This window comes from Octodon degus, unplaced genomic scaffold (assembly GCF_000260255.1).
Source record: "Octodon degus isolate 3935 unplaced genomic scaffold, OctDeg1.0 scaffold00297, whole genome shotgun sequence".
In the NCBI taxonomy this organism is placed as follows: domain Eukaryota; kingdom Metazoa; phylum Chordata; class Mammalia; order Rodentia; family Octodontidae; genus Octodon; species Octodon degus.
The window spans coordinates 73,321-90,675 of record NW_004524873.1 but is presented as its reverse complement, the minus strand read 5'-3'; the positions used below and the strand labels follow the sequence as shown (position 1 = coordinate 90,675).

Genomic DNA, 17,355 nt, shown 5'->3' with positions numbered 1-17,355 from the left:
AGTTGCATTGAAGAAAAGGGTTGATTTGTAGTGAGACATAGAGATGTGGGGTATTTTGTTTTGGCTGAAAAACCACATAGTGAGATGGTCAAAAAGGGTTGAAGAGTTGTGACGAGCCAAAGGCTGCCTGGTTAAGCTCACTGCGTGAAGTTTCTGCAGAGAAAAATGTTCCTTGTCTATAGAGCATTGTCATCCAAATAGTTATGTTACTCTCATCCAATAAATTAGTTATTTGACATGTGTTAACTGCTTTAAAGAGCTGTAGAAAAGGTGAGGGCTGCGAGGGTACCTGGTCACACTTCTAAATTCCCCCCCCTTTTTTTTTTTTGCTGTCCAACTCTAAACATAGACTTTTGCTAGCTGTTCTTTTACTAAGAGATAATCTTTACCTATAGAAGTGTATTTTTTAAAACTTTACACAGCAATTTTGTATCCATTTAAACTAATCTTTGTATTCAATAAAGCACTATTGCTTAAATATTAAAAAAAAAAAAAAAGAAGTAATTCTGGATGCTACTGGTCAGTAAATTGATTGTCGTGGACACTATTCAGAAGGAAAACAAGTGAGAAGAATGCAGGCCCGAGTGTTAGCGGCCTGCAAGTGGGCTGACTCACTTGCCAGGGCATAGCCCCTTCCTTTCATTCTTTTCCATATGAGCCCTCCCTGCTGCTCTGTCCTCTTGACTGCCTCCAGCCCCAGGCTTCTCTGGCTCTGTTCTCTGGACTTCACTTTTTTTTTTTTTTAAATGTATTTAGTAAGGGTCTCATTATACAGATTGGACTCGTAGTTATCCTCCTGTTTTCAGCCTCCCAAGCACTGGGATTACAGGCATGCCCCACCATACCCAGTCTCAGTTGGGGCCTCAGCTCACCCCAGGGGCAGGGCCAGCATAACATACTAGAGGATCAAGCCCCCGGCTCCTGCATCTTCCTGAGCAGGCACTTGAATCCATTGAGCTATCTGCCGGCTCTTGGGATTTACTTCTGTGCCTTCCTTTCTCAGTGACCTCTGCCAAGGCCTTTAATAATTCTAAAAAACGTAGGATCCTTTATGGTTCTGCCCTAAGCCCCACCTTTTCGAGCCTCCTCTATTGTCCTCTTCATATATGTAAATTGTTTTAGTTAGGGTGAAATGCATGTAACACAAATTTACCATCTTAATCATTTTATATGTGCAGTTCCGTAGTTCTAAACACGTTCACATGGCTGTGTAGCTGCACCCTAGAACCCTGCATTCTGCAGAACTGAAACCCCGCATTCATTTCCTCCTCCCAGCCCCTGGCAGCCATCATTCTGCTTTCTGTTTCTATCACTCATGACTCTTATGTACCTCATGTAAGTGGAATCATGTACTATTTGTCCTTCTGTAACAGCCTGGTTTTACTTTACTTAGCATTATATCCTCAGCTTCCTCCACATTGTAGCCTGTGTCAGAATTTCCTTCCTTTCTAAGGCTAATACCCTATTGCATGTGTGAACCACATTTTGTTTATCCACTCATCCATTGTTGTAGTCAGGGATTACAAGGGAAACAATACAATACAGGACATTTAATTACAAGATTATTTTGTAATACTCACCCAAAGAGTCATATACAAAAAAACCATAGGAAATCTGTCCACACACAGACTAAAGACTCCAGCTGAGGGCCTGGAGCCCATGACAATGTCCTACATGAGTCCTGCTGAAGACCTAGAGCCCATGACATGCCCCACAAGTCCAGCTGGAGGCCAAGAGCCCACAGCAGTGTCTCCATGAAAGCCTTTTTCATGGGTCTGCGCTGGGACGGCCCAAAGGTCGGTAGTGGAAGCTAGAAAGTCTGCACCAGCAGAATAAAGAGTCTGTGCTAACAGGCTGAGGGATCTGGACTGGAGCCACGAGCTGACACTCAAAACAAGAACCAGAGCTCCTCACAACAGTGCCACAGCCATCCTCAGTGACAGTGAGGTCCTGAGTTCCTCTGCCAGTGAGAACAGCAGAGTCGGGATCAGGAAAGCCCTCTTGACAAGCTTCCAGGGAGGCTTCACAGTGCACCATCAGGGCCAGAGCACCCCCAAAGTGAACCCTAGCATTCTCTGCGATAAGATCCTGAGCTCCTTTGACAGTGAGAACAGCCAAGCTAATCAGGAAAGCCCACAGCTCCCAACAGCTTCTAACTCTCTTCTCTCCAAGTCTTTTTATTTTGTTGGCAACACTCCTCAGGTGGCCTTCCACACTCAGCATCGTGCTGGTTCAGTTCAGCTGGGTGCTCCAAGTGGACCACCAGCTGTCACCCACCACATCCAGGGAGGGGCGTGTGGGTTGTGGCCACCATGTGGCTGTTGTGATAATGCTGCTGTAAGAGTGTACAGGTATCTCCATATTCTGCTTTCAGTTATTTTGGATTTATATGTACAAGTGGAAACCACAGAATCATTTCTTTCTGTTTTAAAGTGTGTGTGTGTGTGTGTGTGTGTGTGTGTGTGTGTGTGTGTGGAGAAGGGACTAGAGATTGCACTTAGGACTTTTGCACTGAGCTACATCACCAGTCCTCTTTTTTTTTTTTTTTGAGACAGGCTTTTGTAGGAATCTGTTGGTCTCTCAGTGTGATCTTATACCTGGGTAGCTGTGGCAGGAATGAGGAAAATATAGACAAGAAGAGAAGGGCTGGGTTAGGTGGTGGCCTGTCTGCCTGGTTGGTTACAGTACCCCCAGAACAACAGTGTGGGCCTTTATTTATACCTTTAAAAAGTTATTAACATGGGACATAGGTTGCCTAGAAACTAACAGCCAGCATTAACATTACTAAGTCAGGATACTTGTTTCAGGACTGAGATAGCTTGACTGCTTTAGGCGCTGAGGCCTAGTCCCACTTTTGCACAGATGACCAATTTCCAGCTTCCTTGGCTCCCAACAGGCTTTTTAAAATCACTTAGTTGCCTAGCCTAGACCACTAAAACTTGCAGTCTTCTGCCTCAGTCTCCCCAAATGCTGGGGTTACAGGTGTGTACCTCCATGCTTGGTGTTTTTCATTTTTGAGGAAACTATAGTGTAGTCTATACTATTTTCTACAGTGGGATCCACTTTCTCTATATTATTTCCAGCACTTGTTTTGTTCATTTCTTCTGATAATAGCTATCCTAATGGATATAAGGTGCTATCTCATAATTTTGACTTGCATTTCCCTAATGACTAGTGACAGTGAGCCTATTTTAATGTGCTTGTTGGCTATTTGAATATTGTGTGTATCAGATCAAGTCCCCTACTTGGTTTCTTTGTTATTGTTGTCTTTTTGAGACAATCTTGCTATGCAGTTCAGGCTGGCCTTGAGCTCACCTTGTATCTCAGGCTGGTCTTGAACTCATAACAATCCTCCTGTCTCAGCCTCCTGAGTTTTGGGATTATACCTGGGCACTACCAGGCCTGTCAGGTCCCCTAAATTTTAATTTGGTTGTTTGACTGTTTTCATTTTGTTTTGTTTCAGCTTCCTTTGTGGAGGGAAGGCTCATCCTTCTTATGGGTACCATAGCATCTTTCTGGCTTGTAGAGACTTCCTTTATTCTGAAGACTGTGGCACTGTCACCCCCTATTGATTTAAACTCAATACCCACTCTGTTCTGGCTTCCTGTGTCTTCTTCCTCTTGGGCTGTTAGTCACCAAAATTGTTGAGTATCTATGCCGTCTTGGTCTAATCCATCCTTTCCCTGTGTTTGGCTACTTCCCTGGCTCCAGAGTGCCAAGTGCCACCTCATACCAGTTGATTGGCATCAACTCATCTCTGATGTCTGGTGGCATCACAGGTGCGGTCGCATGCATAAAGGGTGGCCTAGCATGCATTTATTTATTTATTTATTTATTTGGCGGAACCGGGGATTAAACTCAGGCCCTTGTGCTTGCCAGGCAAGCGCTTATTCCACTGAGCCATCTCCCTGGCCCTATTTTTTTTTTTTAAGGTTTCAATTGTACTTTATTTCTTCAATAGGCCAATTTTTTTTTAATGTAAGTTTTTATTGAGATAATTATGGATTCATGTGAAGTTGAAAAAAAAAAAACCTATTCAGACAAATGTGTCAAGTTAGGTGTGGTGGTGCACGCCTGTGATCCTCAGTCAGGAAGCTGAGGCAGGAGGATTGCTGCAAACTCCAGACCAGCCTGGGCTACATAGTGATCTTTTTTTTAAAGATATAGAGTCTCCCTGTGTAGTTCAGGCTGGCCTTGAGTTCACTATGTAGCCCAGGCTAGTGCTGAACTCTTTTTTAATTTTTTTTTTTTTTCCCGGAACCGGGGATTGAACTGAGACCCTTACGCTTGCCAGGGACGCGCTTATTCTACTGAATTCTACTGAGCTATCCTCCCTCCCCCGTCCCTAATGCTGAACTCTTGAGGATCCTCCTGCCTGTCTCCCAAGTGCTGGGATTACAGTTGTGAGCCCCCGTGCTCAGCCCACCTACACTTGTTGTTGTTGTTGTTGAACAGTGATGTAATTTCCAATCCAGGGGAGATCTGCTTGGTCTTAGAATTTGGAGTCAGTCTGTATTTTTGGCTCTTGAGCAGAATTAGATGGATCTGCACATTGGACATCCTTGTCATTTCATCCACAGTGACAACACGTGAAACTGTGCCTTTTGCATCTCAATCTGATCCTCTTTCTTAACTAAATCATTGGCCCCTGAGGCAAAATATGCCTGCTGAGGCCCACAGACCTTCGTATTCCTTGGTATAGATGCAGGGGGTATTGTCAGAATGATAAGCTGAATACTTTCGAGGTGGTGGCTGCTTTCTCTTATTTATTTATTTATTTAATTTAATTTAATTTATGTATTTAGTACAGGCTCTACAGGTCTCACTATGTAGATCAGACTCGTGTGATCCTCCTGGTTTCAGCCTCCCAAGTGCTGGGATTACACGTGCACCATCACACCCAGTCTCAATGGCTGTATCAGCTTGCGCCAGGGCAGGGCCTACGTGACTGGTAAACCCTGGCCCCTGTGCTCTGCCTAAGCAGGAACTTCAATCTGCTGACCTATCTGGCCGGCCCTGCTTTCTCTTTTAGAAGTGTCTTTCTTTTCAGTTGCCAGGAGGCTTTGTTGTGTCCTCCAGTCCTTCTCACTTTGTTGGACCCAAGGTTGGTTCCCATGGCAGACACATTTGTGCCCCCTTGCTTTGGCTGTGCTGGTCCTGGTGCCTGCATTCTCAGTGATCTCCAGACAGCCAGCATGGGAGAGAGCCAAGTGCCCTGAAGGTGTCTAGTGCTGTCAGACCTGGCCTTCCATTTTTGTGTTTTTTAGCTAGCTCCTTACTCCCTAGTCCCAGCCCCCTCCTTGGCCGGTTGAGATTGCCTCCTAAATTTGAAGACACTTGGATTTATTGTCCCTAGCATACAAAAACTGTAAGACCTCATTTGCTGTTGGGAAATGTTTGACCCAGCCTTGGGCATGTTGATCTTCTAGCCACCAGCAAGGGCCAGTGGAGCTCTTAAATTAGGAGAGAGAGCTGTGACTAGGATGAATAAAACCCTCCAGCCATGTAGGATGGACAAAACTCACCTATACAAAGTGAAAGTTGTGAAATTCAAATGACATGGGGTTTTTAGGAGGAGGAGATTAGAACTAGGGATTGAACTGAAGGCCTTTGCAGTGAGCTATATCCCAGCATTTGATTGTTGAATTTTGAGACAGGGTTCTGCTAAATCAGTACATTGCCCAAGATGGACTCGAACTTGTGATCCTCCTGTCTCATCCTCCTAGATACTGGGATTAGAGGTGTATATACCATGCTCAGTAGACAGTTCTCTTTTGAGGACATCTTCTGGACCCCTTTAAGAAGTAGTTTGAAATAGTGTGCTTTGGGTTTTTTTTTTTTTCTCACTGTTTTTCAAATTCTTTTGATATACATAATTTCCCCAGAGTTAACCTAAGTGAAACTCTCCAGTTTTTATTATCTCTTCCTAGAGAAGTGCAAACAAGTGTCCAATTTGTAATGTGGAGTTCAGAGGAGGAAGCTGGCCAGTAGTCTTGTTGCCATTACTAAGTAAAGGCATTGGGGGGGGCCTGCCCATTAGCTCAGTTGTTTAAGTGACTGCTTAAACAAAATAATCAGGATGTTGTGGTTCAATTCCCCACACCTGCCCTGAAGGCATTCCTGAGCCACCCCAAAACAAAACAAAACACTTCTGAAATTTTGGGGGCCTGCCCATTAGCTCAGTTGTTTAAGTGCCTGCTTAAACAAAGCAGTGAGGCTCAGGATGCTGTGGTTGGATCCCCAGATCCTCAAGCCAAGCCAGACCTGCCCTGAAGGCATCCTGAGGCCACCAAATAAATAAATAAATAAATAAATAAATCCTACTAAGTAAAGGCATTTGTCAAACATTATAAATAAAAAGATCATTCCTTTGACCTGGGAGAACCTATTTGTTTGTTACTTACAAAATAGGACACAGGAAAATAGCAGGACAATGACCAGTACTGTTGTGTGTGTACAGTCTGCAGAATTTTTAAAGTATGGATATGTTGATCCTAAAAGGAACCAAAGACATCTGACTCTGAATTTTTATCTTCTTGTCTTTCAACGGGGCTTCCTATGAGTCTCTTGTGCTTGAATGGTTGGGAGATTTGGGTTAGGATAGTCCTTTGTAGAACTCTTTAGATCATGGCAGAACTAATGCTCTGCCTTCAAGTAGATGCCTTTAGAAGAGGGAGATTAGAAGGCAGTTAGCAGAGCACCCTGGCCTCCCACCCATGTGTGAGTAGAAAAGGCGGAGACCAGAGAAACAGTCACACTTATGAAGGCCCCTTATGCAGGTGCCAGCAGAGGTGGAGAAGTGTCAGGATCGCGTGGAGTGCTTCAATGCCGACCTGAAGGCCGACATGGAGAGGTGGCAGAACAATAAGCGGCAGGACTTCCGGCAGCTGCTCGTGGGCTTGGCGGACAAGAACATCCAGTATTATGAGAAGGTAAGGAGAAGACCCAACATGACTCTGATTTCTAATAGCTAGCGCCTTTCATGAGGGCCTTCCAGAAATCCAGGGGCAGGGACCCTGCTCATCGTGACTCCTCATTTCACCTGCCACCTCAGCTCCCATGTGGGCCCACGTCCAGATGCAGCGTGGTGTACGTGGGTTTCCTTGAACTCTTAGGTGCTTGAAGGAACAGCTTCATCTTCTGTGTTCTTGGGTTCTACAGGTGGCCTAAGTCAGTTAACCTTCACCCTGTGGGTGTTACCTGTCCATGGAGATTTGGAGGTTACTTAATGCTGCCTCGTGGGTCTTCACTCTTGTTGACCCCTTTGGTCTCTGGTGATGCTCATATACCCCTTATCTTTAACTTACTGTTTGGTGTTGGGACTGGGAGTATAGTTCAGTGGTAGAGAACTTGCATGGCCTGTGCGAGGCCCTCAGTTCAGTCTCCCGTACCACAAAACAACAACAAAACAGGCTTTTTATCCTTTTTGCAGCACTTGGGATCAAGCCCTGGGGTGCTCTATCACTGAGCTACATCTCCAGCCCTTTTTATGTTTTGAGACAGGCCCTTGCTGAGTTGCTTAGGCTGGCCCCAGACTTGCCTTCCTCAGCCACCCAAATAGTTGGGATTATAGGCATGCCCCATTGTGCCTATCTGTTAGCTTTTTTTTCAGAACTGGGGATTGAATTTAGGCCCTTGCCAGGGAAGCACTTATTCCATTGAGCCATCTCCCCGGCCCTGCTATTTTTAAAATAGACTTTAATATAGTGTTTTTAAGTATTTAAGATGAAGGTATATAGTGTTACAAAGGAAAACAGTTTTATTAAAAATATTTTATTTATGGATCCTCTTAACCTATAGACCTCAGGTTAAGCAACACACACACACACACACACACACACACACACACACACACAGTTCTGTCAAGCTATAGCCCAGTCTCCTTAATCAAGGTTTACTCTTACTATACCTAGTTCTTGGTCATAGTCATTTCTGCTGATGAATCTTTTTTTTTTTTTTTTTTTTTTGGTGGGGGGGTGGTGTCTTTCTGCAACAGGCTGGCCTTGCACTCACTTTATAGCCCAGGCCGGTCTGGAACTCACAATGAGCTTCCTTAGCCTCCCAAGCGCTGGGATTACAGGCGTGCACCACCACGCCGGGCTGCTGATGGATCTTAACTCTCCGTAAAAGCTAAAATTCTAGGGAATGGGCTAATCACAGTTCAACAAGTAAAGTTTTAACCTTCAAATCAAACTGCTGGAAAGATGAGGCCTCCCAGTGTGCAGACAGATAGTAATTCAGCTCCTCATACCAGAATCCCAGAAACAGGTTGCACTGCAAGCTGGAGAGTGTATATCTTTCTCAAGGTGGTGCTGGCTCTGGTTGCTGCTTAGAGGCCATGTGTTTGCATCTTGTCCAGTTCACCAGGAGGATGGTTAAGGAAGCAGCGACAAGAGCCCTTGTTTGTCAAGTGTCTGGGAAGGCTGCTCCCACTTCCATGGAACCCTTGCAGGTATCCAGGGCTAGCGCTGGACTGGATGCTTTGCATGTGTCATCTATTAGGTCATCCTTCACATCGCACTGTTGAGGGCTTAAGTATTCTCAATTTAAAACCAAAGAAACTATAGCTCTACAGCATTTAAAAATTCTGTGAAGGTGACCCAGCCCATGAGTGAATGAATTAGTATTGTAGAGCTAATGGGTCCATAAGGCTGGGTGGTTTCCACACACTTTCACCCTAGGAAATGGGCATGTAGAGACAGCCTGGCTGCCCAGAGATGGGAAGATCACCCCAGGAAGGTTTTCTTTTTCTACTGACTGTGCCGTCATGCAAGGTGCCTGTCTGTGCCTCTGTTTCTTTCTCTGTAAAATGGGAGTGATCCTTCTTTGCTGAATGACTATAAAGATAAATGAAATGATGTGTGTGTGCACTGAGCACATACCTAGCTACCTAGCACATGGTAGGCACTCCATAAGTGTTACTTCCTCCCTTGACCCTGTCACCTGCCCTTCATTGTTCAGAAGGCTTCCTGTTAGTCTAACACCAACCACATCCAGTGTCTTCCTCCCTTCTCTCAGGGATGAGTCCTGGCATCCCTAAAGCCCCAGCCCCAGGATTCAAAACCAGATCTTACGTCTATACTTTTCCACTATTCCACAAAACAGGGTCACTGACTTGGGGCCTGGCCTTGGCTCCTACATGATATTTCACCAGTGCTTTTTGTGTACTTTTTGTATACACTATCTGTGTGCAAGGAACTGGGTAGACAAAACTGATAACACAAATCCCAAGACCCCTTCCCTTAAGATGCCCTTCATCCAATGGAGGTTAGGCATTTGTGCAAACATCCACAGCTAAGAAGTGTTGGAAAGCAAAAGAAAAGGATACCTGGAGAAAACACTAGGGGCTGTTATTCAGGCCAGGGCAAGAAAACCTGAACTGTGGAAATCACATTTATACTGAGCCATAGAGAAACAGACTTGCAGAATATGTGTTCCAATAAAAAAAGGAATATTTTATTAAAGGTCCCTGAGATAGAAGAGAGCTTGGGACATTTGGGGACAAAAACAGAAAGCAAATATGGCTTCAGTAACTTATGCTTGTAGAGAAAAATTTTTCCAGATCTGAGCTGATGGCCTAAGGAGAGAATAAGAGCACATTCTGGGTCCCTGGCTGGGAGCGAGCTCCTTGAGGCACCCAGCCTTCTTTATATGAGATGATCCTCTGAGCCCAGTTTTTTCTTTAACCTCAGAGTAATCAAGAAAGGAGCAGGGAGCAGCATCACTGCCTCTCCTTCCTGTGTGACCTGAGTGAAGATGCTGCTGTTGTCTTCCTCAGAACACACCCCAGATGACTCCGCACCAAATTCTCCTCACCCCCGCCTGCTCCCCGACAGACCCAGTGCCAGTGAACCCATCCTTTCCTTTATGGAAGAGGCTGCTCTAAGGGGGGATCCTTTCTACTAAGTAGGCTACTAGGGAGGACCGTGCCAGAGTTGGGCAGGTTCTTGGCCTGTCATAGGGGTCTAGAATGAAAAGGGATTGGTGTGGTGGACAGATGATCAGTTTGCTCTGTGCCTTTGGTGCTGTGGGTTTTGGACCAGTTACTTAACTCAACTTTAATTTTCTTCATCTGCAAACTGTGTGTATAATAAATAATAATGCTTCCTCGCAGAGTTGGTGATGATGAATGTGAACATCTAATAGTATCTAGACATAACGGAACTCAGTTGTTTGAGTCCGCTGCCCCATTCTTCCTTTTGGGAGATCCAGGCATGGCTCAAACAAGCTCATCTGATATTGGTGAGGAAGAGCTGGTTTTCCACCCCCTCTTATTCAGGTGGTTGGCCTATGCATGCCAGGTGTCAGTCATGGCTACATTCTTCTGTAAGCCCTACCCACACCAGAGCAGGGCCTTATCAAGGGCTTTCCACTTGATCTCTCTTGCTTTTTCAAGGGAAAGATTTTTCTTCCAGTGAATCCATTTCTCCTCACCGGGTATAAGCTTAAGGCACTGCTGTGAGCCTATGTAAGCCTTGTGGTTTACTGCTGTTTTTCATAAAGATGGGAATATCACATTCAAGACAAACATCTGTTACCTACCCTGTTGATGATAGCTATGGATAATACATATAGGTGGCTTTAGACAAAGGTGACCTAGCAGGATTGACAATGAAAGGGTAGACCACAGCTGTTGGTTGAAACTCGATGCTAATTTTGTGTGCCTGTTGCCGTTTCAGTGCCTCATGGCGTGGGAGTCGATCATTCCACTGCTGCAGGAGAAACAAGAGGGCAAGTAGCCTCCTCCTTGGAACAGAGGCTCTCCTACCTACATGGGCGTGGCTGTCTGTACTGGAATGTCCCTGCGGTGCCAGAGGGGTTGGCGCTGTGAACGGAAGCACCTCTCCTTTGTGTATTCTCCCCCTCTCCCCTGCACCCCACAGCAGTTGTTTTCAATTAGTATTTATTCCTTGGTGGAGTCTGTGAGGCTGTAATCATCTCTCAGAACAAGAAGCATACCTCCGTGTCGTGAAGGAACCTACTACGTGGAACACTATGAAGGCTTCAGTCTGAGGAACACTGCAACCCACAGCTGACCTGTGGCATCTCATGGGCGTTTCCTGTTTGGAAGTTGCCAGTTGTGGGAGAGGATCCAGGTCCTACTTTTCAAGGACAGGCGGGAGTTGTGAAGAGATGCACTGTGGCTTGCAGTCGTGGCAGCAGCCCTGCCCTTGACCCTGTGGGCACTGGCTTGGCCCAGCCTAGAAGGAGGTGTTGGGATCTCCAAGAAAAGTCCTTAACTTACAGTGGCCTGTAGCTGTGAGTGTGGCCTGCTGCCTGTGATGAGTGACATGTCTTTTGTTTCTGGTTCATGTGGAACCATTGAAATCAGTGTCTAGATGCACCTCGCTGGAGTAGGCAAGTAAGCGTCTTTGTCCGTGTGTGATGCTTTGGGGAGCGGCAGGAGTGTGTGCCCCTTGATCATGTTCCTGACACCAGAATGCAACAGATTAGCAACTTTTTGTGGAAAATGAAAAAAGGTGCAATTTTCTCTGTATAGATCTTTAGTGTTTTTGTTTGCTAATTGTCAGTACAGTCAAGATTAAATGCATTAGGAAATACCTTTTATTTTGCATTCAGAGTAGCTCCCCTATTGTGGAGATTAATGGGCCTATACCAAGCCCCACTTTCACTGTCTGCTTTGTGCAGTTTGCCTTTACCTCACCAAAAATACCTGGTTGAGTACTTCCTACCATGTCCATGAGATGTTTGGGCAGCCTTTTGGGGGGAGGGCTTATGTGTTGTGTCATTACAACACAGTCAGCATTTGTAAACTCAGCGTGAATGTTCTACATAAAGTGCTTTAATCCTCCACATTTCCTAATCAGGAAGAACAGTCAGTAAGTACTTCAGGGGCCTCGAGGTAATAAGGGTAACAGTAAACTATTTGCTTCTAGCTAAGCAAAAATCTCAATTTGTAGCCAAATTCCTGGGGGCTGCTGGGTGTATTTAACATTTTCATTTCAAACTATTGCCAGGTTTATTTTTTAAAATCATCATAAAATTAATAATCCAAGGAATGCTATCTTACACTTTTTCTTTTTGCCATATTGTGTTCTTTCTTCAGTGACTCTTTCCAATGGAACTATAACTGTAGCATCAAGTAAAGCAGTAGTTATTTTTTATTTAGCTTGGTTTGATTTGGTTTTGAGATAGGGTCTCACCAAGTAGTCCAGGATGGCCTTGAACTCACCATATAGCCCAGTCTGCTCTTGAGCTTATAGTGGTCCTGCTGCCTAAGCCTTTGAGTACTGGATTACAGACATGCGCCGTCATACCTGGGCTTTTTTTTTTTTCCTTCAGTGAAGCAATTAAAACACTGCTTCACATGCAAGTTAAGTTACAGATGCCTGTCACCATGCAGCATGCTGAAGTCACTTCATTCTACTCTAACAGCAGAGTTAATGAACTGGGACACTGTTGAGGCCACAGTGGGACAGCATAGAACAGTTTGGTTCTGTTTTATTATATTAGAGTCACAGAAATGATAATTTTTATATCACTTGGTACTCGCTGTTACTGTTAAACCTCATCTGTGCCATTCTAAAATCCTTTGATGTGAATTTTCAGCTTGGTACAAATAGAAATGATTCACTGAAGTGGAAGGGTAAGAACACTCATCTACCCCATCTCCAGTGACTCAGCATTTCATTCTACCTCTAAATCATTGTGTTGGTGCGGGGATGGGTTTCCGGGTCCAGCCTGGGGTGTCTGGGTCCTACCTGACCATATGGCAGTAGCGTCAGGGTGTATGTTTAGCATCTGGAAGCCCACTGTTGATGCCTGGCAGAAGACACGAGACAGGCCCAGCAGCGAATGTTATCTTTGGAGCATAGAAGCTTTTACCTTATGGGTTGTGTGCTTTAAAAATGTTGTCCAGTATAATGAATGCTTGGAAAGAACTGAGGAAGGAGTTCCAGGGAAGCTAAAATCTGGTGACCTGCTGGTTGCTAAAGCCCGCTCTTTCCCAGGCAGTGGTAGTTGGCAAAGGAGCAGTCCTTTCCAAACAACAGTGGCTCCTCCATCTGGGGCCATGTCATTCTCTCGCATGGGATGCAGAGCACTGGCTCTGAATGGACTCAGGCACCTCCAGATTTTTGTCTTGATCTGTTTATTTCATTCCCATGTGTTATTCCTGTGCTTTGGGACACCAGGAAGAGCTGAAGCAATGTGACCTTCATATCTTCCAGGCAGAGCCAAGAGGACTCATGTATGTTAATGACTTCTGTGGATTATTGACCTTTCCCAGGAAGAGATTGTCATGCCTGTGCTCAGGCTGGCATCGATGGAGTGAAGAGGCTGGACTAGAAGATGGGGACAGTAGGTAATGAAGGAGGGTCTCCATTGCTCCCCACTCACATGGCTCCCTCATGCCACAGAGATTCATCAGCCTCTTTAATATTGATCAAGCACAAAGGAGATTCTCTATATGAAGTGTAACTTGAAGATTCCTGTGCCAAAGATGGCCATGGAGAAGTTTTATTGCCCTGTTCTAGAGTCTTCAAGCATAGACCTCAGCTCACTGGTTTCTCTCTCCTGTCTTTTCTGCCAGAGTTTTTTGCTCAAGAGCATACTTCACCTCAATTAGAGGTAAAGTCATAGACAGTTTTTGAGGCTTGAAGACTTGGAATGGAGGGTTGTTTCTTGCAACTGATTGGGTTCTGAGGAGGGAAAGTTGTCCCTCACCTGGGTTAAAAATCCAGAAGCAGGAAAGAGAATTCCTAGAAGCTGAGCATATTTTAGAGAGGTAAATGATGTTAGAGAGGGTTTTAATGAGTTAAAACTGTTCACAAGGCAGTTTTAATTTGCAGCAGGTATGTCCCAGCACTTCCTCCTCAGGGTGGGGTTCCTGCAAGAAGAGTCCATGCTCAAGGCAAGAGACCACTGCTCCAGTGTGAGGGAATACATTCCTCAGCCTGGCTTGCAGTTGGGTTTCATTCTGTGATAAGGCTTAATAATGATTGCTAATGCACTGAAGGTAATTAGAGAGGTCATACTGCTCTGGAACTCACCAGGCACCTTTCTGTAGCTGTCAATGAAAGCTAGTATGACCCTCAAGATCATGAATGTAAGATAAGTGTTTCATGCCAAATTTCTGCCCCACAGACAATGTTCTAGATTCAGTTGAATAGATTTTCTCAGTGACTACTCCACATGAGGAAACTAAGTACCACCCTGTTTCTCATAGCTTGTAAGGCTGCCTGTGGTGAGGGACCAACTGGAAGATTGTTTCAGAGGTGGGCATGGTAGCCATGTAGTGGTCGCAGGTGAAGCTTCTCTGTTAGGATGGTAGCCCACGGAACACCTAGTCTGTATGACCTGATCTGCTGTCAGGAGCATTTCATTTCAGCCACAGGCAGCTGTCTCTGTTGTGATGAAGTTCATTGGTGTGCAATACAGTCATTCTCTACCCTTGATTCTGAGTTGTTGGGGGAAGAGGTACATAAGATCCTCTACAAACAACTTCCAGGGCTATGTTGGTTCTTGAAATGGTTGGAACCGGACTCTTCTCTAGTTAGATGAGGATCCTACCCATGGCCAGGACAGGGTATAGTCATTTAGATACCTGCTTGAAGGAACTATGGACAGCAGAAGCTAATTGTATGGCTGAGGTAGCACTGTTTTGGCCATCATCATTTACAAGATTTTATTGGCAGTTTGGGTTTACCTGCTACACTGTCAGAAGTCCTCAGGATGGCAAGAGATTGGATATGCCTTTTCACTGCTTGTATTTCGCTGCTTATGCTCACATGGCAGGCAGCACTTCTCAGTACATTTGAGGTAAATGTCCTCTCCTAGGCCAAATTTACTGATGGAGCTGGGTGTGTTGCAAGTTGTTACACAAGCTCATGCATACACACACACACACATACACACACACGTGCACAGTGCTGAGGTTTGATTTTTTTTTTTTCTTTATTTTCTTTTTTCAAGACAAGGTCACACTATGTAGTCCAGGCTGGCCTTGAACTCAAGGCAATCTTCCTGCCTCAGTCTTCTGAGTGCTGAGATCATAGGGAGCTGGCTTAGTACTGGGGATTAAGCCCAGGGCCTTGTGCATGTTAGTAAGGCCGTCAACCACTGAGCTACATCCCTAGCACCCTCTTCTTTCTTTCTTTCTAAAAGAAATTTTTATTTTTGAGACGGCATCTCCCTAAGCCGTCCAGGCTAGTCTTAAATGTGATCCTCCCCCTCAACCAGCCGAGGTAGCTGGGATGACAAATGAGTTCCACCACACCTCTTACTTCTTTTTTGTTTTCAATGAGTAACCCAGGGATCCAATTTCTCACTAACCCACTCTTATTTAAGGATGTCAGTTCTCCCCAAAGTTGCACATATCAGGGAAAGTGCAGGGGCTGCCTGCATTTACAAAGGCAAGGCAGGGGGCTGTTCCTGCTTATGTGTTAGAAATGCATCCTGCCCAGCCTTTTCTATGTGGCAGAAAAATATGCTATCCAGGTAGTTTATACTAGGCTGTAAATAAGTGCTGTGGAAAATAACTTAAAGATATAAATATTCTGTGTATTTAGCACTTGAAAATCAATTCCAGAATTAAAAACAACAACAACAAACCAACAGACTGTTAAAAGCCTAACTGTACTTCTTAAGAAATTTTAAATATATAATAATAATAATAATATGCCTTATTCAACTAGTGTTTTTAAAATTCTGGGTAGAAAGAGTTTTAGAATTGTAATCAGTCATTCCATTGAAATACTAGTGATCTAACATAGTCAATCCTTGATCCTCTTAAAACAACAAGACAGAAAGTGAGGGTCATGATTAGGGTGGCCTTTGGGGGGAGAAAACTACATATCGCTATTGCCAAATGCTATTTTTAATAATATAAGGAAACACAGGGAGCACAACACCTTTCATTGTTTTAAAGTGTGAAAGATTAATTTAGTGCCTTGTGGCATACTTTTGATTATAGATCTGTGATATCAGCATTGACAAATCATAGTGATCAAAAGAACTCTGTCGGTTATGTCAGCATTAAAGGTTTACCCGACTTCTACAGAATGGCTTTTTAAGATACTGGGGGAACCTCAGAGCACCATGTTTTGGTTGGAAATTCTGCACAGATTGAAATGCCAAAAGCATAAAATCTATTATAGTGACTCACATAATGGAGTCCCTCTTAGCAGAGCTTTTAGCTAAAGTCAGTGCTGAAGAGTACTGCACATGTGCCTCTCCCTGGAGCACTGCCCAGCTGCCAGATGGATCTAGCTCTCTGCAGGCCAGGTCAGAGCAGCCAGCACCTGTCCACACCCCACTGGACAGATGTTTACAGTCATGGAGTCGTCCTTGGGTCAGAAGTGATGCTGGAAGGAGCACAGTGGAATCACTGTTTCCTCAGTGTGGAAGCGGGGAGAGGGGAAGTAGCTGGCAGAGCCCTGAGAATCTGCTCAGCAGAGCAGTGGCCGTGTCTGCCCGGCCTTCATCAGGCAATGAGCCAGCAGCTCTTCACTGACAGCACTGTCTGCCTGGAAACACCTGAGATTTTGTCCTGTCCCACGGAGTCCCTGGTCCCTGTGTTTCTGTGTGCCTGTGCCCTCCACCTCTGTGAGTCAGGACTGTGTGAGGTGACCGTCGTCAGATACACTCCCATGACACAACTGCCAGCAAACTTTCTAAACTTGTATTTTAACTGTCAAGAGATTGAAACTTTTGCTTAGAACATGTCCAAATTATGGACTGTGTTTTTTTTTATTTAAAAAATCATTCTTTATGTTTAAAAACTGAAAAGAAAAAACTTTCTGAGGTATTGGTGAAGTCCTTTGTGTGTGTCACAGTCTTTCCATGCTGCCAGTAAGCCACAACAGAAGCTGTGAAAATGAAGAGTGCTTGGGAGTGTGCGTTCCGAAAGTGGCCTATTTACAGACTGAAGGCTTTATTTCATGAAGCCACCAAATGTTAAAAGGATGTCACCCCTTTTTCTTTATTATGAATCCCAGAGATTATAAAATTAAAGAAAAAGGTTTTTGTTGAATTTGTGATGCCGGCACACAGTTTTTGTCCACTTTTTTTTTCATATGTCTATGTATAAAAAATTCTGTTGTTTACTATGGGATTAGTATTACATTTTGAGGTAAACAAAGAATTTGTACTGCTTGGTAAACTATTAGCTTGTAAATTTACAATTTCTTTACCTCAAATAACTTAAAATAATGGACCAATAAACTGATAAAAGATGCTTTCTTTATCTTGAGTCCTGCTCTCATTTGTACCTGTCTGTAAGTCAGGAAAACATGAGTGCCTCTTCTTTTCTTATTTTCTCTGAAAAGATAGCAGTTTATCTGCAAAAATCAGGAAATACAGAGCAACAGGACAAAAATTATATATATATGTAAA

The 17,355-nt window shown here is 44.3% G+C and overlaps 1 protein-coding gene across 1 annotated transcript in view; it reads left to right on the top strand.

Moving 5' to 3' along the window:
* The window catches only part of Snx30 (sorting nexin family member 30), a 124,283-nt gene extending 111,993 nt beyond the window's left edge, over positions 1–12,290 (top strand). The window contains exons 8-9 of the mRNA XM_004647271.3: positions 6,780–6,932; positions 10,680–12,290. Of these exons, the coding sequence (XP_004647328.2) occupies positions 6,780–6,932; positions 10,680–10,739 (213 nt within the window). The 3' untranslated portion in view covers positions 10,740–12,290. The remainder of the gene's footprint in view (positions 1–6,779; positions 6,933–10,679) is intronic.
* The last annotated feature ends 5,065 nt before the right edge of the window (positions 12,291–17,355 follow it).